Source organism: Solanum stenotomum, chromosome 10 (genome assembly GCF_019186545.1).
Source record: "Solanum stenotomum isolate F172 chromosome 10, ASM1918654v1, whole genome shotgun sequence".
Taxonomy (NCBI): domain Eukaryota; kingdom Viridiplantae; phylum Streptophyta; class Magnoliopsida; order Solanales; family Solanaceae; genus Solanum; species Solanum stenotomum.
The window spans coordinates 45,577,516-45,599,662 of NC_064291.1; the positions used below are offsets into that span (position 1 = coordinate 45,577,516).

Sequence of the window (22,147 nt, forward strand, 5' to 3'; positions counted from 1 at the left end):
GACCATTCACAAAATATACTGATTAGACACGTAATTATAGAAACTATCATATTTATTATTTTGAAATTTATAAAAATGACAGAACTACTTAAAATGATTTGAAAATTATTTTGAATTTTATAAAACCAATTATTTCAAATCATTTAGAATTTAGGAAGTTCGATGATTAATTTATATTGTGGAGGTCCAAAATTGGGTGTCAACAAATGTCCCTCGTTTGACTTGGATTGATGAAAGAAATTCGAGGCAAATGAAATTGACGAATCCAATTTTGACTGACTACGTCTTCATCTTTAGACAAGGGATTTTGGTACGGACTTTAGGAATTATGGCCGAACCCCGAAATTGGGTTTCCTACATATCTCAGGTTATATGAGAATTCAGGCCACTTGTAGTTCTATACGCTTGATTTGACGCACGTTTTTGAAAGAATTCAAAAGCTATCCTGATACCATATTATAAAGGGACCAGATTGCTCGAGAATAAGATTCGACAGAGGATGTCGGAATACAGCCGAGTTTTCAACACCAATCTCGCCTACATATCCCTTAACTTAGGGAATCAGGCTGCTTGTAGTTCGACTCTATCGGTTGAAAAGGAAATCTATTATGCTAGATAACCTTCGGTTTTGAATGAGTGACAAAATAAGTCGAGTATGGAAAAGAGGATTGCAACCTCTTAGTCATGAAAGTGGAGCTCTTCACATCCATAAGTAAGAACTTACATGGACATAATTTTCAAAGCTCTTGGTGCTTTGTCATTCAGATTGGAAAGCTGCTTCCGGTAGAGACCAAAATATTTCCGAATGCGGAACTGAAACCAACAAACCCAAAGATAAACCCACATGCCTTCTGATAGGGGTGTGGTTTGATTGTGGTAGAAGTCGCTCCTCTGCTCGCGTCCTAAGAGTTTGGCACTCCTCTTTGGACTGTGTCCCAGTTCGCTGCTAAGAAAAAGTTCCACGTTGTGCTGCATCCCTTTTGATGTCGTCCAAAATTGGGTGTCAACACTCTTAAGAGTTTGAATGACATGTTGTTCTGGGCAGACTTAGAAAAATGAAGAACCAGAGAAAGATGGGCTTAAATTTTTTCTGAGTTGAGTGAAGAAAACATCCAGTGGATGTTCGACCGTTTCATCTCAAAAGATGCCATAGTACGGGGCGACAGACAACTTGTGCTTCATCTGCCAGGTATTCGAGGTATTCGCCCATATGCACCCATTCGGGTCCTGAGGCAGTTCGGAAGAAGACAAACTACACCTTGAGAAGCATACTACCGTATCTATGTGTTCGACATCGGGGATGTTAGAGTGCCTGAGGCTTCAGAGATGCTGAGAGAATGGAAAAGAGCAGTGCGAATGAAAGATGACACCATTGCCGCGGACCAATTTAATGCGGGGTACAACGAAATTTACAAAGTTTGGTTGAAGCGCAATATACAGCGTATCTCTTTCTCAGTTCTGAAAATTTATCGCAGTGTAGAGGACAAAGAGACCAAAGCTTTGATAGAACTAAGAGAGGTAAGAAGGGAAGCCCAGGAAATGCACGGGCAATTTCTCCGAAAGCAAGAAGAGGATAAGTATTCCCTCGATAGTGTGACTCAAGAATTAGAAAGCTTGAAAAGCGATTTGGGGGAGCTTAACTTGTGGATTGGAGATAAGAAAAGCGGAATGTGTCTCGAAGACTGGAAAGAGAAAGGTCGTCGGGGCGAAGGATACCTGCTAATGATTCAATATAGGCTTCAACATCTCATGGCACAGAACAAGAGGAGCAGATCAGAGGCGGGGCCATCGGGAGCACCTTAGCGGATTTCGCCCCTGCGTGGGTATTTCTATATGTACTTATTGTTATTTGCCCCTGCGTGGGCTTATCTTTCTTGTATTTTGGTACTTCTTTCAAATAACCCCTGCGTGGGCCTTTTCTTTTGTGTTTCCCGTTTATTCCCTACTCCCCTCTACTTATTTTCGTTTTTCGGACATTATTTTATATGCGAAATTTGCTTTGGGGTAACAAAATGGTTCAATCCTACACATACATCTTTCAAATACGCTAGGCCTACCCTTGGCATAAAAGGGCCCCCTACTTGTTTAGGACGCGCGATATATGCTTATGTGTTTTAACTGTTTACGTGATATTGTTGCTTTGAATGAGGACATTTTAGCCCACTCCTTTCAAAATTTTCCGAAAATCCCTACAATACCAAGTACAAGTCACTACCCAAATATACGACCAAAATTCCATGAGTCTTAAGTTTCTTAGCTAGAAATAAAATCCTACTACCAAATCCTAAAAATATTACTCTATCATATCAGGAAGGTGAAATTGCCGCTAAGATGGAAAAAGGCAAGGGTATCGACATAGGGCTAACCGAGGAGGATTTGAGGATGGAATTGCAGCGGCTGAGGCGAAAGATCCAAAAAACCAGAGAAAGGAGAATAGAAGTGGAGTTTGCCACCGCGGTCGCACAAGCAACAAATGAGGCACTAGACGCAGAATTGGCAGCAAAGAGGACGAAATGCAATGTTATAAGTGAAAGGACAGTTGTTGTGCGGAAGGAACATGACGTCTTCAAGAAAGACATAACTATGAGACTTCAGAAGATACGCGGGAAATGCTCTTTCTTCAATCAAGAAGCAAATAGTGGTCCCGAAGACACTCACCCTGGAGCTACTGAAGAAGATGCCGATGAAAAAATCATATATATGCCTCCCTTCCTGAGACGTCTGAAAGGAGGAGACCAAAAGATCACTCTCCCGACTTATGAGCGGACACATAGCGTGGGAGCAAGAGTCGTGTCATGTGCTCTCATTTACGAGCACCTTAAGGCGTCAAGTATGCTGAAGTCTCTCGAAGGAACCACTTTTAGGTTTGGGCATGAAAGCTCTCAAAAGACATGTGCCTACCACCCGAACCAAAGAGGACACATGGTAGAGGAATGTGTGGAGCTTAAGGAAGCAATCCGCAACCTGATCAACGTTGGGGAGATCCCGTATATGTGGGGTAAGGACACCGTCCTTACCTATGACCAACATGAGTCTAATATGCCGGTCACTGAGCACACTTTGTTTTATTGTCATTACTTCACGCCTTTCAAGAGAATGTTGCTGGATATCTACAGTCTGTTAGTTCAAATGGGAGTATTGGCCTCTGTCAGAAAGGATGACGAAGCAATCGATCCCGTTGGAATTGAGATCTGGAAACCCTACCCTTACCATGATGCCATAGATCACAACATTGGAAGGTGCCTCAGGTTTCGCTATGACGTGGAATCCCTCGTCAACATGGGAAAGATTCAAGTTGAGTTTGTCCCCCGTGGCTAATGCAGCAGTCAGAAGAAGAAGCTTGATGAAAGCACTATCTATCTTTAGGAGCTTTATTGTATGTCTTTACTTTCCTTGTAATCTTCAAGAAATGAATGAATGGAAATGAGAATTTTTTCCTTTGTATTCGAACTACATAGGGCCTGAATTCTCCTTCGGAGATACTTAGGCAGCCTTTAAAGTTCCAGCCCCTATCTTTTTCAAATTTTCTTTTCCCCTTCATCCTACAAGGAAACATTGAGGATGCCAGAAGATGCAGCAAGAAGACCTTAGCTCAATGCAATTTAGCCTTTCTGAATCACTAGCCCCAAAATAAAACGAGCAAATCCCTGCTTGTTCAAAAATCAGTCCCCATTACTCGTGGGTTAACGTGTCTTCAAATGAAGCAACTTTTATATGTTTATCTGCTTTCTATGTGATATCTTGCATTATTCGTCCAGAACTAATACTGACAGATTTGCCTTTGAGTTATTTTTCTCTACAGGTAGTTAGAACTGATCTATGTTGATACACTGGCTGAACACCCCTATTTTACCATATCAAATGGGCCTACAGATTCCCTTCCCAGTCAAAGTTCACAAAAAAAAAAACAGCAATGGGTGATAACAACGAAAAAATCGGCCTTACTGATGTCGTGGTGGCTCAACCCGTCCTTGTCGACCAGAATGAACTGATCCTGCAGATGATGTAACAAATTGCTGAGATGAGGGTCGAGATGCAGAAAAAACAAGATTTGCCTCTTTCGATATCTGCTGTCTACACTCAACCAGATGGAAGACTTCCAGCTCAAACTCTCCTTCCTAACTTGGAACAAGCTCAGAACCCGCCTTCAAGTCCTGCTCGTAATCCCTCCGTCATTGACCTTACCACCCAAAACCCCCACTACGCCTCAGCCTCTCATCTAACACCACCCCCTCCTCAAAAATCCAACCTCGAAGCACCACTCCTTCCCCCTAATGCAAACCACCAAACTAGCCTACCCCCCCCCCCNCCAAAACGCTAATAACCCACGCACTTTCCTCATTCACCAAAACCTATACACCAACCCCCCAGACTTATCCCCAAAACTATCACGCCCCTTTAAATGGGCAAAGTCCCTCTATCGCTCCACCACTACCGCAAAAAGCCATTTTCCAAATACCAGTCCCCAACGAGCATGATGTCCATGGTTCGGAGCTCGACCACTATGAGGAGAAGGAGAGAGAGTGGAGGTCAAAGGGAGAGACCGCCAAGATAGATATGAAAGAGGAAATTAGAAAAGCCATGAAGGAGTTGAACTGCATTCCTGAGGTTGCCGGGTTGAGTTACGAAAACCTATGTATTCATTCGAATTTGGACCTCCCAGAAGGGTTCAAGGTGCCAAAATTTGACATCTTTGGAGGAACGAGGAACCCCTTAGCGCACCTGAGGGCCTACTATGACCAACTCGTGGGAGTTGGGAGAGACGAGGCTTTGTTAATGTGGCTTTTTAGCCGAAGTTTGATCGGAGAGGCTCTAGAATGATTTACGTCTCATGAAACGAAACAGTGGTCTAGCTGGAATGCTCTGGCTAAGGACTTCATCGAACGATTCGTCTACAATGTGGAGATCGTTCCTGATAGTTACTCCTTGGAGAAGATGAAGCAGAAGCCGACCAAGAGTTACAGAGAATTTGCATATAGATGGCGAAAGGAGGCTGCTAGAGTTAGACCTCCTATGTCAGAAAAGGAAATTGTTGAAGTATTTGTGCGGGTGCAGGAGCCCGAATATTATGACAGAATTATGTTGCTCGTCGGAGCAAAATTTGCTGAGATAGTCAAGGTAGGTGAGACTATCGTGGATTGAAAACCGGGAAGATTGCCCGTGTTGCTGCCTCGCCCGGATCTTCGGGCTTGTTGAAGAAGAAAAGAGAGGATGTGTCATCTATCTCTTATGAGGGGAAGAAGACCCCAAAGAAATCATCATCATACCAAGGTCGTTCTCGACCTTCACAGAGTTCGTACCCGGCATGTTATGCACAGGTTGATTACCAAAATACCCCTCTCACCAGTTACCAAAACACCCCTCTTCCCAACTATCAAAATACTCCCCCTCCTAACTACCAAACTACCCCTACTATCTACCAAACTTCCCCTCCAGTTTACCAGACTCCGTCTCATCACTATCGAAATGCCGCCCCCAACTGTGTCAACGTTCAGACAAATTACCAAACGCCTCCCCCAATGTACCAAACCCCAGCTCCACTTTACCAAAATACCCCCTCGAACCACCAAGCTACACAACCAAACTACCAAACCAACTCATATCTCAGATATCAAGCTCCCCGTCCAAACGCTCCAAATTATCGTCAAATTCCTCCTCCTCAACAAGGCAATTATGATCCCCCCCGTCTTAGATTTGACAAGAAGCCTGCCAGAATTTTCACTCCGCTCGTTGAAAGCCGAACAAAGCTGTTCGAACGATTAATTGCGGCAGGGTATATTCATCCAGTAGGGCCCAAGCCGGTTGACACTAGCTCAAAGTTTTACAGACCTGATCAGAAGTGCGCGTATCACTCCAACAGTGTTGGACATGATACCGAGGACTGCATCAACTTGAAGCATAAGATCCAACACCGGATTGACCAGAATATGGTCTCTCTTCAGACAGTCACGCCCAATGTCAATAGTAACCCTTTGCCAAATCATGGATGCGTCGCTATCAATATGATAGAGATAGATGATGATTGGTGCGTGACAAAGACAATAGTTCCGATTGCTCCTAATGAATTGGAAAAGGTTGTAGCTTCGTTGAGCATTAGAGAGAAGAAGGAGTTTGTGATTCTGACACTCGAGAAGGTTGTTGCCTTGGTGCCGCGAGAAACTCTTACTCGACCAAAGTTTGTGATTGAAACGGCTGTTACCCAGGGTATGACCAGATCCGGAAGGTGCTACACACCGGAAGAGTTAGCTCAAGGAGGGCAGAAGAAGGACCAAACAAAAAGGCCGATCAGTGTAGCCGAGGCCGAGGAGTTCTGGAGAAAAATGCAGCCGAAAGATTATTCGATTGTGAAGCATTTGGAGAAGACGCCGACTCAGATCTCTGTGTGGGCCTTATTGATGAGTTCGTAGTTACATAGACAGGCTCTGATGAGGGCTTTGGATGACACTTATGTGCCTGTGGGTACTAACAGTGATAATTTAGCAGTCATGATAAACCAGGTCATCCGAGGGCACCGAATCAGTTTTTGTGACGAAGAACTGCCCTTTGAAGGGAGGATGCACAACAAAGCTCTGCACGTCACCTGTATGTGTCGAGACAAGATACTTAATCGCGTCTTGGTCGATGAAGGATCCGGTCTTAATATTTGCCCACTTTCGACTTTGAGGTAGCTGAAATTCGACTTGGGAATGCTTCACCAGAACCAAGTCAATGTGAGGGCCTTTGATGGAGTGCAAAGAGACAGATTGGGTGCGGTAAACTTAGATATTCAAGTGGGTCCTGCGGATTTTAATGTGGAGTTCCAGGTGTTGGATATCAACACCAGTTACAACTTGCTTCTAGGAAGACCGTTCATTCATATGGCTGGGGCTGTGTCTTCTACCCTTCACCAACTAATGAAGTTTGTTTGGAAGGACCAAGAATTGGTCATTTATGGTGAAGGGAGTCATTCCAATGGGTATACACCGATCGTTGATGATATCTCTCGAGGTTGTGATTTCTACACGGTGGAGCTGGCAAATGCCACCGGTGATGACTTGGCTCCACAGCCTCCTATGCCTGTCGTGTACAAGATGATTGCTACTGTCATGCTCAGGAATGGTTTCGAACCAAGTTTTGGATTGGGGAAGCACTTTCAAGGAATCATCGAGCCTATCCAAATTCCCGCCAAATGAGCAAAATTCAGTTTGGGGTATGTCCCCACAGAGGCTGATGAAACAGAGATGAAGAACAAGAGTGTTGATCAAACATTGGCCAGGCCAATTCCTCATCTGTATCAGTCATTTTCGGTATGAGAAAATGTCAATGATGGTGGTCTCAGGGAAGGAATCTGGGGCCTTTTTGAGGAGATTGATGCGGTCATCGAGGAAGAGGCTGGGACATCAGGCATCCGTGATGCAGAACCTGATGAGCAATTGCAGAACTGAACCTCTACACCACTCCTGATTTCTCGCTCATCTGGGTAGAAAAGACATGTGTCTTTGTTTGTTTTAAAATCGGTGGTAGTTCGGAAGAGGCTCGAGACCCACCCTTTATACAGTTTTATTTGTTTGAAGTTTTTAAATTCCCTTGTGATGTTTAAAAAAAAAAAAAGCAAAATGGCCTTTGGCCATGGCTAAAGTTTGTGCTTGTTTTTTCAATTTAAATAAAAGCCTCTTTTATCAAAATTTGTCTGTTTACTTACTTGTTTATATTTTACTTTTCTAACTTTGTTTGTTTATGATTTCAGTAATATTAACTTAAAACCTGCCAATGTCATGTCATGTCATGAACCGAGTGAACGAAATGAGGCAGGTGATGATGAGTGTGAGGAATATGAAGAAGAAAATGAGGTACCTAAACATGTTGCTGAAGAGATTCGACAATTCGAGAATCAACACAAGCCAAATCTTGAAGAAACTGAAACTGTGAATCTTGGGAATGAGAAATGTATCAAAGAAGTCAGAATCAGTGTCCATCTGACTGAAGCCCCAAGAAGAGACCTGGTTCGTTTGCTCAAAGAGCACATTGATGTATTTGCCTGGTCTTATAAAGACATGCCAGGGTTAAGTACGAATATGGTATCCCACAAATTGCCGATTAACCCAGATTTCAGTCCAGTAAAACAAAAGACTCGAAAGTTCAAACCTGAGTTGAGTTTGAACATCAAAGAGGAGATTACAAAGCAGATCGAGTCACAAGTAGTGGAAGTGACACAGTATCCGACTTGGTTGGCTAATGTTGTTCTGGGTTCCAAGAAAGACGGAAAAATCAAAATTTGTGTTGACTACAGAGATTTCAACAAAGCTGGTCCGAAAGATAATTTCCCATTGCCAAACATTCACATTCTCATTGATAATTGTGCTCAGCATAAGATGCAGTCGTTTGTGGATTGTTATGCGGGTTATTACCAGATCCTGATGAATGAAGAAGATGCAGGAAAAACAGCTTTCATTACGCCTTGGGTGTATATCATTATCGGGTGATGCCTTTTGGTCTCAAGAATGCCGGTGCTACTTATATGAGGGCCATGACGACTATCTTTCATGATATGATTCATAAGGAGATCGAGGTGTATGTAGATGATGTCATAATCAAGTCCCGCGAGAGTTCGGATCACTTGACTCACTTGAGGAAATTCTTTGACCGTCTACGTCGATACAATTTGAAGTTAAATCCCGCCAAATGTGCTTTTGGAGTGCCAGCTGGCAAGTTGTTGGGATTTATAGTCAGCAGGAGGGGCATTGAGCTTGACCCTTCCAAGATCAAGGTGATCCAGGAATTACCCCCTCTGAAGACCAAGAAAGAGGTGATGAGTTTTTTAGGAAGGTTGAACTACATCAGTCGGTTTATAGCTCAATCCACCGTGGTGTGTGAACCCTTCTTTAAGTTATTGAAAGAAGATGCCTCGACCAAGTGGACTGCAGAATGTCAAACTGCTTTTGATGCCATCAAGAACTATTTGTCCAATCCGTCGGTGTTGGTCCCTCCGCGAGAAGGGAGTCCGTTATTGCTATATCTGTTGGTCTCGAATAACGCATTGGGATGCGTGTTTGGTCAACATGACGAAATTGGAAAGAAAGAGCGAGTCATTTATTACTTGAGCAAAAAGTTCACTCCATATGAGGCTCGTTACACTCTTTTGGAGAGAACATGTTGTGCTTTGACCTGGATCGCTCAAAAGTTAAGACATTATTTGTCTTCTTATACCACATACCTTATTTCCAGGATGGATCCATAGAAGTATATTTTCCAAAAAGCAATGCTGACCGGGAAGTTGGCTAAATGGCAAATGCTTTTGAGTGAGTTTGACATTGTGTACGTAACACAAAAGGCGATAAAAGCACAAGTCTTAGCTGATCATCTTGCAGAGAATTCAGTTGATGAGGAGCATGAACCGCTCAAGACCTATTTTCCTGACGAGGAAGTTTCATTTGTGGGTGAAGATATTTCTGAGGCATACCCTGGTTGGAGAGTATTCTTTGATGGAGCGGCGAATCATTAAGGAAAAGGAATCGGAGCGGTCTTAGTGTCAGAAATCGATCAGCATTATCCTATGGCGGCTAAACTCCGATTTGAATGCACGAACAACATGGCCGAATATGAAGCTTGTATCATTGGTTTGAAGATGGCCATTGGCATGAATGTTCATGAGCTTCTGCTTATTGGAGACTAGACTTACTGATTCATCAGGTTCAAGGAGAATGGGCCATGAAAAACCCAAAGATTACATCGTATGTGCGGTATATACAGAAGTTGTGCAAGAGATTTCGCAAGATTGAGTTCAGACACACTCCCAGGACACAGAATGAGTTGGCCGATGCTCTTGCCACCATCGCATCAATGATTAAGCATCCGGATACAAGTTATATTGATCCAGTGGATATAGAGGTAAAAGAACATCCTGTTCATTGTTCACACGTCGAACCGGAATTAGATGGTTTGCCTTGGTATTTTGACATCAAGAAATATATAGAGGACGAGACTTATCCTGAGAATGCAACGTTCAACCAGAAGAAGTCGATACGCCGCATGACCCTCAATTTCTTTGCAAGTGGGGAGATCCTTTTTAGGAGGACTCCAGATTTAGATCTTCTCAGATGTGTTGATGCTAGTGAAGCTGCAGAGCTTCTGGAACAAGTATATGTCGGAGTTTGTGGTACTCACATGAACGGGCTCACTTTGGCGAGAAAGATCCTTCGAGCCGGCTATTTTTGGATGACTATGGAACATGATTGTTGCAAGTTTGTCCAGAAATGTCATAAATGTCAAGTGCATGGTGACTTAATTCGAGTGCCGCCTCACGAACTTATTGCTATGAGTTCACCTTGGCCTTTTGTAGCTTGGGGTATGGATGTCATTGGTCCAATAGAGCCAGCCGCCTCTAACGGGCACAGATTCATTTTGGTTGCCATCGACTACTTCACCAAGTGGGTGGAAATAGCTTCGTATAAGTCGGTGACCAAGAAGGTTGTAGCTGATTTTGTTCGCAATAATTTGATATGTAGGTTTGGAGTGCCAGAGTCCATCATTACTGATAATGGAGCGAATCTCAACAGTCACTTGATGAGAGAGATATGTGAACAATTCAAGGTTACTCACCGGAACTCAACCGCTTATTGTCCCCAAATGAATGGAGCCGTAGAAGCCGCCAACAAAAACATAAAGAAGATTCTGAGGAAAATGATTGATAATCGTAGAGGTTGGCACGATATGCTGCCATATGTTTTGTTGAGTTACCGAACGACTGTCAGAACATCAGTTGGAGCCACTCCATATTTGCTGGTATATGGAACAGAAGCAGTTATACCTGCAGAAGTTGAAATACCTTTGTTGAGAATCATCCAAGAAGCTGAATTGAGTGATGCTGAATAGGTTCGCAAGCGGATTGATCAATTAACATTGATTGATGAGAAGAGAATGGTTGTTGTTTGTCATGGACAGCTATATCGACAGAGAATGATCCGTGTTTTCCATAAGAAAGTAAAAGCCAGAATGTTTGAAGTTGGTCAGTTAGTCCTCAAACGTATTTTCCCTCATCAGGATGAGTACAAAGAGAAATTCGCACTGAATTGGCAAGGACCTTACATGGTTCGCAAAGTATTATCTGGAGGTGCCTTGGTCCTGTCGGAGATGGATGGCACCGAATGGCCGAAACCAATAAACTCAGATGCAGTCAAGAGATACTATGTGTGAAATTTTAGTTTGTATTTCTGTCATTTCTTTGTAATCGTTCCATTTGCTTGTAATTTCTTTGTTTAAAATCTATCCCTGTGTAATGAACTACGTCTGACCTGAATTCTCAAGAATGAGATACGTAGACGACCTATGTCGGCCTCGGTCACCCCTTTATCCCCTTTTAATAATTCTTTATTTTTGAACTACGTTCGACCTGAATTCTCAAGAATGAAATACGTAGGCGGCCTATGTCGGCCTCGGTGGGTTTTTTTGTAATTTTTCTTATTTTGTTAATCTCTGAGGGGGAACTACGTTTTACCTGATTCCTGCCTCAACGGGATACGTAAGCGCTACAAGGGCTCGGTCATATCTCCCGTGAGATTTCTATTTTATCTTTACAACAGAAATTGGGACAGAATTTTTGAGAGAAACTCAAAAATTCTCAAGAAAGAAATATCTCCAACAAAGCCAAGATTGAAGTAACTTTGAGATTCGTAACTGGGACAAATTTTTGAGAAAATCTCAAAAATTTTGTGATTTGCTCGCCAACGGTTAAGGATAAGCCAAGACAGTTACCTGAGACAGAAATTTTGAGGATGGCCTCAAAATTTCAACAGACTCATCGGCAGTTTGGAACAACTTTGAATACTTCCCAGCAAGTAATCAGATAGATCTCAAAACACCAACTCCGAATGACGTTCATAAAACTTGATGTGACATGACACTTGGCAGTGGCTTTTTCCAAACATTACTTTTGAAAATCTATTTTCCTTAAAAAACTTTTCCTTCATATTTCAATTATATTTTCATAAAAAAAATGTTTTGTCTTATTTATCAAGAAGCGGGAGATCAGAGAAATCAACCGGAGATAGCAAGACAAGGAGCAGACAACCGAAGAGATCGACACAAATCAGTTCATTTTGTAAAAAACTAACAATTTTTCTGCGGATGCAGGTCTATAGGTTTGCCTCAAGATCGGCATGTTCTTCCATTCAATGAATACAGAGAAGTCAAAAGGGCGAAGAGCTCCCCAAATTGACAACTTTTCTGTGGATGCAGGAAATATTTTATGCTTCTTATACCAAGAATTGGGAATATGAGTAGCATTACTTTATTCAAATTCTCAGCAAGGCGAAGTCCATAATGAAAGTGCAACTATGTTCAGAGATGGGACAAATGAAAACCACGAAGAGAGCAATATTATTATTTCCCAGCAACTAGAGATACCTGGAAGATATTTATCTGCGTTATATTATCAGATATGATAATATTCCTACCCTGAGGGTCATTTTTATTTATATTGTCGAATGAGACGATACCACTACCCAGAGAGTCATTTATATCATATTGTCAAATGAGATGATACCACTATTCCGAGGGTCATGTCTATTGTATTGTCGATTCAGACGATACCACCATCCAAAAGATACCAAGAAGATCACATATGTTGCTCGATGAAGCATTATCTTCATTTGGTATCAGGGAGGCATCATCAAAAGAAATCATACATCGCGAGAAAAGATTCATGCATAGCAAGAGAAAAGAGTCATGTATAGTAAGAGAAAGAAGTCATGCATCGCGGAGAAGTCATGCATAGCAAGAGAAAATAATCATGCATAGCAAGAGAAAGAAGTCATGCATCGCGGAGAAATCATGCATTGCAAGAGAAAGAAGTCCTACATCACAGAGAAGTCATGCATTGCAAGAGAANGAGCAATATTATTATTTCCCAGCAACTAGAGATACCTGGAAGACGTTTATCTGCNCAGATATGATAATATTCCTACCCTGAGGGTCATTTTTATTTATATTATCGAATGAGATGATACCACTACCCGGAGAGTCATTTATATCGTATTGTCAAATGAGATGATACCACTACTCCGAGGGTCATGTCTATTGTATTATCGATTCAGACGATACCACCATCCAAAAGATACCAAGAAGATCACATATGTTGCTCGGTGAAGCATTATCTTCATTTGGTATCAGGGAGGCATCATCAAAAGAAACATGCATCGCGAGAAAAGGTTCATGCATAGCAAGAGAAAAGAGTCATGTATAGTAAGAGAAAGAAGTCATGCATCGCGGAGAAGTCATGCATAGCAAGAGAAAATAGTCATGCATAGCAAGAGAAAAAAGTCATGCATCGTGGAAAAGTCATGCATCGCGGAGAAATCATGCATTGCAAGAGAAAGAAGTCCTACATCACAGAGAAGTCATGCATTGCAAGAGAAAGAAATCATGCATCGCAAAAGAAAGAAGTCATGCATTGCGGAGAAGTCATGCATAGTAAGAGAAAGAAATCATACATTGCGGAAAAGTCATGCATTGCAAGAGGAGAAGTCATACATAGCAAGAAAAGAGATTCATGTATTAAAAGAGAAGAAAAGAAATTCATGTATTACAAGAGAAACAAATCATGCATTGCAAAAGAAAAAAATCATGCATCTCGGAGAAGTCATGCATACCAAGAGAAAGAAGTCATGTATCACGGAAAAGTCATGCATCGCGGAGAAGCCATGCATAGCAAGAGAAGATTTATGCATCGCGAAAAGAGATTCATACATTGTGGGAAAAAGATTCACTAAGATTCGCCTACCAAAAGAAGATTGACATCGGATGCATCATTTTTCTTTGCAACAACGACATCAAAAGAACTATCAACATATTACATCATCCTATTTTTATTACTTTGACATCAAATGAAGAGTACATTGAAGATTATATTGCAAATATGAGACACAAGCTTTATTTGCTTCACGTCAAACCCAATAGAGTTAACGTCAAATGTTCAAGAAGAACAATTAAGTGTCAACACGATAAAAGACACTATCCCTCCATTTGAATGACATTTTTATGCTAATGAGTTTTATCTCAGTCTTTGTCGAGAGCATCCAAGAAGATGAATTCTCAAAACAAACCACAGGTGCGGACGACATCAATTAGGATGCAGCACAACGTGGAACTTTTTCTTAGCAGCGAACTGGGACATAGTCCAAAGAGGAGTGTCAAACTCTTAGGACGTGAGCAGAGGAGCGACTTCCACCACAATCAAACCACACCCCTATCAAAAGGCATGTGGGTATCTTTAGGTTTGCCGATTTCGCATTCGGAAATTTTTTGTCTCTATCAGAAGCAGCTTTCCAATCTGAGTGACGATGCACCAAGAGTTTTGGAAATTATGTCTATGTAAGTTCTTAATTATGGGTGTGAAGTGCACCACATTCATGACTAAGAGGTTGCAAGCCTCATTTTCATACTCGACTTACTTTGTCACTTTTTCAGAACCAAAGGTTATCTTGCATAATAGATTTCATTTTCAACCGATAGAGTCGAACTACAAACAGCCTGATTCCCTAGGTCGAGGGATATGTAGGCGGGCTCAATGTGGAAAACTCGGCTGTATTCCAACATTTGCTCTTAAATCCTATTTACGAGCATTCTGATTTCTTCAAAATTCGATATCGGGTCGCTTTTGAATTCTTTCAAAATCGTGCGTTAAATCAAGCGTATCGAACTACAAGTGGCCTGAATTCTCATATAGCTTGAGATATGTAGGAAACTCATTTCCAGGGTTCGGCCATAATTCTTAAAGTCCGTACCAAAATCCCTTTCTTAAAGATGAAGACGTGGTCGGTCAAAATTAAATTTGTCAATTTCAATTTCCTCGAATTTCTTGCATCAATCCAAGAAAAATAAGAGATAAATGTTGACATCCAATTTTGACCCTCCCCATCATAGATTGATCATTGAGCTTCTCCAATTTTAAACGATTTAAGATAATTAATTTTTATAAATTTCAAAAAAAAAAATAGTTTGCAGGTTATTTTGAATAAGTTTTGTCACTTTTTATAAATTTTAGATAATATATATGTTTTACATAATTATTTATATAATTAGTATATTTTATGATTATTTGAAAATCGTCTCAAATTTTTTTTTGTTTTGATTAAATATTTTGGTTAATTAGTTAAGTTATATAATAGTTTATATTTTAAATTATTTAGTTTATATTTGAGTTAACTATTTTATTTCGTTAAGATTAGAAAGCTCGTTAGGTAATTATACTAATTCGTTCTACTTAATTTTTAACCGATTTCACCAATTAATCTCGATTTGGTTAGATCTTAAATTTAAGAATGGCTAAGTTTACAACTCATTTGGTCATTCTAACATAATCATCTCTTGTCCCAGTTTTTGGATCAACTTGTAAGAGAAATTTGGACCTTTTTCTAATTTTTTCCAGCAACCCTCTATCCAAATTCCAGTAGCCCAACATTCCCAACTAATACATAACCCAACCCACTTTATTTTTGAACAATCCAAACATACAATACACAAACAGAAAAAACGTACAACAAAGGCTACCAGACCCCTGCGTCTTTTTCCTCTTCTCCCTCAACACGCAGAAAACCCAGAACTGGTACAGCAGTAGGCAGCAGAGAAAGAGGCACACATTTTTCTCCCCTTTCCTTTTTCGGAATGGGGCGAAAATTGCAAGAAAATGTGTCTCTCCAAATTGGTGCAAGGTTTGGGAGTTTGAATTTTGAAATATGTCCTTTTCTGTCCAGATTTTGGACGCAAAAATTCCCCCCCTCCCCAATTAGCCCTAAAAATCTCTATACATATTCCTTTTTATTCACTGTAAAAGGCAGATTTCTGGGAGTGGAAAATTTTTTAACTAAGAAAAAAAAAATAGCTAATATCTACTAACTACATTACAAGGAGAACGGAGGAGGGACTTATTTTTTGTGTTTTGGGTTTGATATTCTTGCTCAATCTTCTTGGCTATTGTTCTAGTTCGGATTTTGCATGGTGAAGGTCGTCGTTCCAGTTCGTTTTCGTCCCCGTTTCGCTGCCCGAAAAGAGGTATCACCTTCTTCTACCTCGAAACGACCCTTTGATGCTAGAAAAGCTTTATTTTATGTTTGTTAGCTGATTAATGCTATTTAGTTTATGACATTTCAATATGATATATTTCTCTTAGTCGTTTCATCAAGTTAATTACATTATTGAGTTAAAGTTTTTTTTTTTTTGGAGTTATACTCAATGTTGGTCTCTCTGCTTTTTGGGTTTGAGCTTCGCGGCGATTTTCTTTTTATTGTTAAGGCTATCCTCTTTACGAAATTAGGTAAAAAAATTTCGAAAAAAAAGGAGGACAATTTCTAAGTACTTGCTATATGTTAGAAGCATGGCTGTTAAAATTTTTCACGATACTTTCTAAATCTGTTTTAAGTGTTGAAGCACGGCTGCCTCTTCCTTCTTTACCTTACTTGAATTTGTGGAAATGTTGAAGTTTGTTTCTTATTCATAGCTGTGAATCGTTGTCTTGTTATATTAATGTTGTGTTTGTTGATTTGTGCTTTTCTAAGGTGTTTAGATTCAGCTTAGCGTCCTACATGTTGCCTATTACTTACTTATTTGCATGAGTGCATAGAACAGTAGTGTTTTTTCTTAGCAAGTCAGCATATTTCAATGTTGTTACTTTCCTTTATCTTTATTGTTTTATCTTTTTTTTTTAATGAAAGTTTGTTCTGGTTATTTTTTATTGGAAAGCTGTCAACTTAGCATGTGTATTAAGAGTTAATAACCTGTGTTCATTGTTCATCTTGCATTTGGTTATCATGCTATTTGATGGTGATTGGGTCTCCTTTTTTCCATATTTACAAGTATGCTACCAAATAGCCATAGTGACATGTTTTGCACGAAAATAGTCATAGTTTTCTTAACCTTTTCTTTCCAGAAAGTTAGTTTCCAGTGCACCTCTTTGTGATCTCCCTTTTGGGATTATATGTCATTTTTGGCCAATACTTATATCATATATAAAATTTAATATGTAAATCTTTCACTATTTATTCTGATCAGATTACATATTAATAATTTGTTTTCCTTTCTTTCGTGGTGCATGTGAAACCTACTTGAGTTCACTATGGACTCCTATCTTCCTCTTGCATTTCGGGAGGGCCGCAAAGGCTCAATTTCTTAATTTTGTTTACCCGAGTCAACCAACTATAAAATCGACGAACAGGTCTCAAGGTTGGAAGAACGTAAAGTGGAGGAGAATTCAAAAGACTAGGCCAAAGGCCCACTCTTCATATAAAAATAATTGTATTTTGTTATTATTGGGCCTAAGCCTATTTGGTCATTATGTTTATTACTTTGTTAGAATTTAAGACAAGTGAAAATCGGGCCTAAGGCCCAAAGATAAAATATATTTCATTTTATGATTAGTTTAGGACAGGTACAGGTGATTCGAATGGGTTGAAGGCCCAAAACGTAAAATGGGTCCAAATACTGGCCCAGGCGGACAGAAAATCCAGACTTGGGCCCAAATCTTCTTTCCTTATCTATTTATTTGCTATGACATATTTTTATGTGCTTATTTAATCTTAAGGTTTCCTAATCAATGCCCCAAAGGATACCCATTCTGAATTAATCGCTTAAACTAAACTATTCATTCTTTACTTGACTTAACAAATAAATGAACAAATAAATAAGCTTTACAAGATATTTCGCCTAGATAATATTTCAATAATTCTTTTCTTTTTTTAAAAAAAAAATAGTTCTAACTACAAAATAGTTCAATTTTGCGATCCAGGCTAAGTCAAACTACTTTAGCCAAATAAAATTAGTTGTCGGATAACCACATTAGCGGATATTCTAGGTGCTTTAAAAACCTTTCTAGAATATTAATAGGAACCTCGAACCCCCTTAATAGTTTTTCAATAGATTTACTGTTTTAGTCTTTTGAAAAATAATAGTTTTCTTGATTTTTCTTAAAAATTAAATGGCGACTCTAAACCAGTCCAAATATATTTTCCTAATAAAACAATAAAAATCAATTTTTGAGAGAATTAGATCTAACATGAATTTGAGGGTTAAACTATCAAGCAACAAAATTGTTTGTATTAATTTCAATCATGATTTTGAACCACATAATTTANTAAAAATCAATTTTTGAGAGAATTAGATCTAACATGAATCTGAGGGTTAAACTATCAAGCAACAAAATTGTTTGTATTAATTTCAATCATGATTTTGAACCACATAATTTAAACGAGTCCTGATTTAAAAACAAATAATAAACTAATTTGACTATTAAATTTAAATCAGTGAGATATATATTTAACTCTAAAATTTCTGTCAACACTTTTCACCATGGAAGGAGTTTAAATTTATGAAAATGGTAGTTGAAAATAGGACAAGACAAAAAAGAAATTAAAAAAAAGGGCTAAATAAAGTTTTGACGCGCTGTTAGTGAGTGTTATACACTCATTATGCCATGCCAGCAAAAAGTGTCAAAATGGCACAACGAACTCCTACTTAAAGTGTTCAAAATAAACAAAGCTTACTTGAGGTATCTAAATGAAAGTTAGTGCCAACTTTAAGGGTTGTCGATGCGTTCACCCAAGTTAAAATTAAGTTTGAACATATACCCGCAACCCGCCCCGCCCCACATTAATTTTAAAAAAACTCACTTCAACCCTCCCCACATCCCACCCGTCCCGCCCCACCCCTCCCATTGTCATCCCTAGACGTTTGTGGCTCTCAACTGCCCTCATTGTGGTGCAGTAATATATGATTTGTATAGTTTAGGTCATGTAGGATTTGATCTACATTGGTTTCTCCAAAAGCATCCAAATAAACAAAAAAGAACTTGCTACACATTCAAGCCAGATCCGACAAGTAAAGTCATAGCTTCAAAATCAGCATTATTTTTTTTTAAGGCGAAATGGTCTAATGAACCCTTTATTTGAAAGCTTCAAAAATAGAAATGTTGACTTAGCTTGTAAAAGCACAGAGACAATTATATTAAGTTTTCAAGTGCATAACCTCCTAAAGTAGTACATAAGCGGGCTACATTTCTTCCACTAGCTATACGTAAAAATATGTTCCCTAAATTATGTAACTCTGTCGTACCAACAATATGAGCATTGAATAGCATTTGTCAACACTTATTCAAGGATGCAGTCATGGTCATATACGTGGCCGTAAGGAAGAACTCGTAAGAGCCTTACCTCATCAAACTCAATCGCACATATAACACATGTGTCAAAGTCTTCCACATCTCTCATCCATAATGGGATCAATAGAAATATGTCGAACAATGACACTCGGCTCATGATGTGGCTCCACCAGAAGTGTCATGTCTTCTTAACCCTTTAAGAGCTAAATGAAGTGTTTCTTAATATAAAAGACAAAACTTTTCCTCGATTCTACTAATGAGGGGGAACGAATTTTCGTTTTCCTTTCTTAGGTCCCCACATTTCCCAAATCTCAGTTCACACCTTATCTTTAAAGAACACAAACCCAACAATCATTGAATGAGATTCTAAATGTTGTGTTAAAAGGGCTTTTCTCCTACTACATTACCATGAGGATCATAGTTGCAACTAATCAAAGTATCCCCTGTTTTGCATAAAACTTTTGCACAGCCAACTCTAGTGCTCTGTTTCCAAATAATCTGTGTATAATGCAAGCATTGCTCATTTTTCTTACAAGAATTGCTCTTATAGTCATAATATGGTCTTTCTTTCGTCCACATCGTGACAGCATCGCTTGGCTTCCAATCCTTTCCGCTCCCCCAAAAAAGGTTCTCCCCGTAGTCGCCACGGGAATGAACCAACTCACAACTCACCTGCAAAGCGATGAGTTCAACTGAATTCAATATTCACACAAAAAAACAAATCATATGTATATACGAGAAATTTATTAAAGTTTTAAAAAATATTAAGTTAGTCGATAACTTTAAGGTAATAGGAGAGAAGGTAATCAACATATAACTAGTAAGTAACGCTATGGACTAAATTCTCACTCTAAGTCAGTTGCAGTAATTTGAAAAAAGGGTAGACACCTAGTGTATTTCACTAGATTTTTCCTTTGTGATAGGTAACTCGACTTTTTTTATTTACATTATAGCTAAAGGAGATGATATTTGCCTACATTTATTCATGATTGAGTATTCTATTTTAATTTTATATTTACTTAAAAATTTTAGAAATATAGTTACTAATGTTACTATATTAGAGTTTGAACTTGTTGAATTTAAATTTTGAATCCATATTCTTTACTCACCTGTCGTTGGTGTCCCCACCAGCTTGCGTAATTTGCTAGTTTATTGCTCCATTTGAGTGGTGGAAGTCCAAATTTTGCTCTAGCTTTGTTGTGGAGATTAAGGTATTGTTTGACTATGTTGCTTGGGGTAGTTGTCAAAAGGTGTCTAGAGGACAAATGTTGATGGGAAGAAAAAGAAAATGAAGTTTGAACTATGCAAAGGAGAAAGAAAATACTAAATTTTCCTAAGGGTCTGTTTGGAAAGCCACCCATTTTGGGGAGTTTTGTGGTAAGTGAGAGGAGGAGGAGGGTTTGTATGGATGGATGAGTGAATCTAATGGTTTATATAGGTGACTAGTTGCAAGCTTTTTTTGTTGTTGCAAATATGTGTTATAGACTGTATATGTTATTATAATAATAATATAGTTTGATCTTTTGATTGGAAAAAAACATAATAAATAAATCGATATTAAAAAAAAAACATAATATTTCAACTTGTTCCTATTGTGTTCCGTAGACACTTGATGCTAGCGTGACACGTAAATTTTAGAGGTGCCTATATGATTATTTTGTAAATTAAAGTGCTCAATTGACACAATATAGATGAAATGAGATATATAAATATGCATACTCAAATTTGAATATCTATTTATAAATTATACCTTGAAAACTTATAAAATCTATTTATTGAAATGTATACATCACATCTAAATTAATCGGATCAATAAATCATGAACACTGAATACATGAAAAAGAGAGTCATCAATAATGTTAAATCACTTGACTTATTTATCATGTTAGAATATTGGTGTTCAAATAAAATGCACATGGTATAACATAGATTATGCGTATCTTATTTTAATAAATAGAGTTCAGAACTCTGACAATATTTATTATTAATAAATATAACATTTATAAGTGCATATTACTTTACTACTATTAGAGAAAAAGTAATACAGGTGGTGAAGGAATCATATCACATGTGACACTTGAGGGTGAGGTGGAAAATCACGTTAATGAATGTGAAAAAATGCATAACTTCAGAAAATGGTTCCAATCATTGGCATGTGACCAACAAACTCTGCTAGCCACTTTAACTAAGAAAAAGATTAACTTAAAAAAATTCCACTTCTAATTTACATATAAAATCATTGTGTGCCATAATTTATCTAACTATTGTTATAGGAGAATATCTAAAGTACTAATAACTTCATAAAATTTACTTTTAAGTCTTGATAACATATTTTTCTAATACAAAACATTGGATGCAAGTTTCAATTTCATGAACCCCATTTCAATATAATGTGTAATATTATCGTCAATCTCCTTATTTTTTTAAATTATTGATTCAAGATACTTGAAACTTCCTCTCTTGAAGATGACTTGTGTATCAATCCTCACTTCCACATTTGCCTTGTGAGTTATGTCGTTGAATGTGCATCTTTGAGTATTTTATTTTAATCCTGCTCAACCTGAACCTTTTAGACTCACTAAGATATGTCTCCAAACCTCTACCATGTTATTAGTTTTGTTGTGTGTCTCATCAATCAATATTACATAATCTGCAAATAACATATATCATGGAACGCCCAAAAGTGGCCTAGATCAGAAAATGCCAAAATGACACTGTCCTAAATCAGAAAAGGAAAGAAATCTAGAAACGACAAGAAAGTCTCCTCAGCTCCATTGACCATCTTCTTCAGATATGCCATGTCAGTTCATCCAATAAAAACGGAGCAAGGGTTGGTCCCTGATATAATCCTATGGCAAAATCAAATCCAATCTGCCTAATCGGCCCAACCTGTTTAAGTTTTGGTGGGTTGTTGACTTGCTCATACATTATTTCAAGAGCAACTTTCACATATAGCAAACACAAAATTTATATTTGTATGTTATAGCAAAATTTATATAATTGTGCACCATAGCAAACATAAAT

General features: G+C 38.7%; 2 protein-coding genes across 2 annotated transcripts in view; one reads left to right on the forward strand and one right to left on the reverse strand.

The window, feature by feature from the left end:
* LOC125878495 (delta-aminolevulinic acid dehydratase, chloroplastic) overlaps positions 1-22,147 on the forward strand; it is a 385,024-nt gene that overhangs the window by 302,585 nt on the left and 60,292 nt on the right. The window lies entirely within an intron of this gene.
* Positions 19,419-20,484, reverse strand: LOC125843043 (pathogenesis-related protein PRB1-3). Its single transcript, XM_049522289.1, has 2 exons — positions 20,233-20,484; positions 19,419-19,795 (listed from the first exon to the last, which is right to left on the reverse strand). The coding sequence occupies exons 1-2, from the start codon at positions 20,482-20,484 to the stop codon at positions 19,502-19,504; spliced, it is 546 nt and encodes a 181-aa protein (XP_049378246.1). The 3' UTR covers positions 19,419-19,501.

Excerpts from the sequence above, each read along its gene's own strand:
- LOC125843043 (XM_049522289.1), bottom strand. The coding sequence starts at position 20,484 with ATGGGTGGCTTTCCAAACAGACCCTTAGGAAAATTTAGTATTTTCTTT. Across the intron at positions 19,796-20,232 it reads GGTGGGGACACCAACGACAG|GTGAGTTGTGAGTTGGTTCA; the intron begins GTGAGTAAAGAA and ends ATCGCTTTGCAG.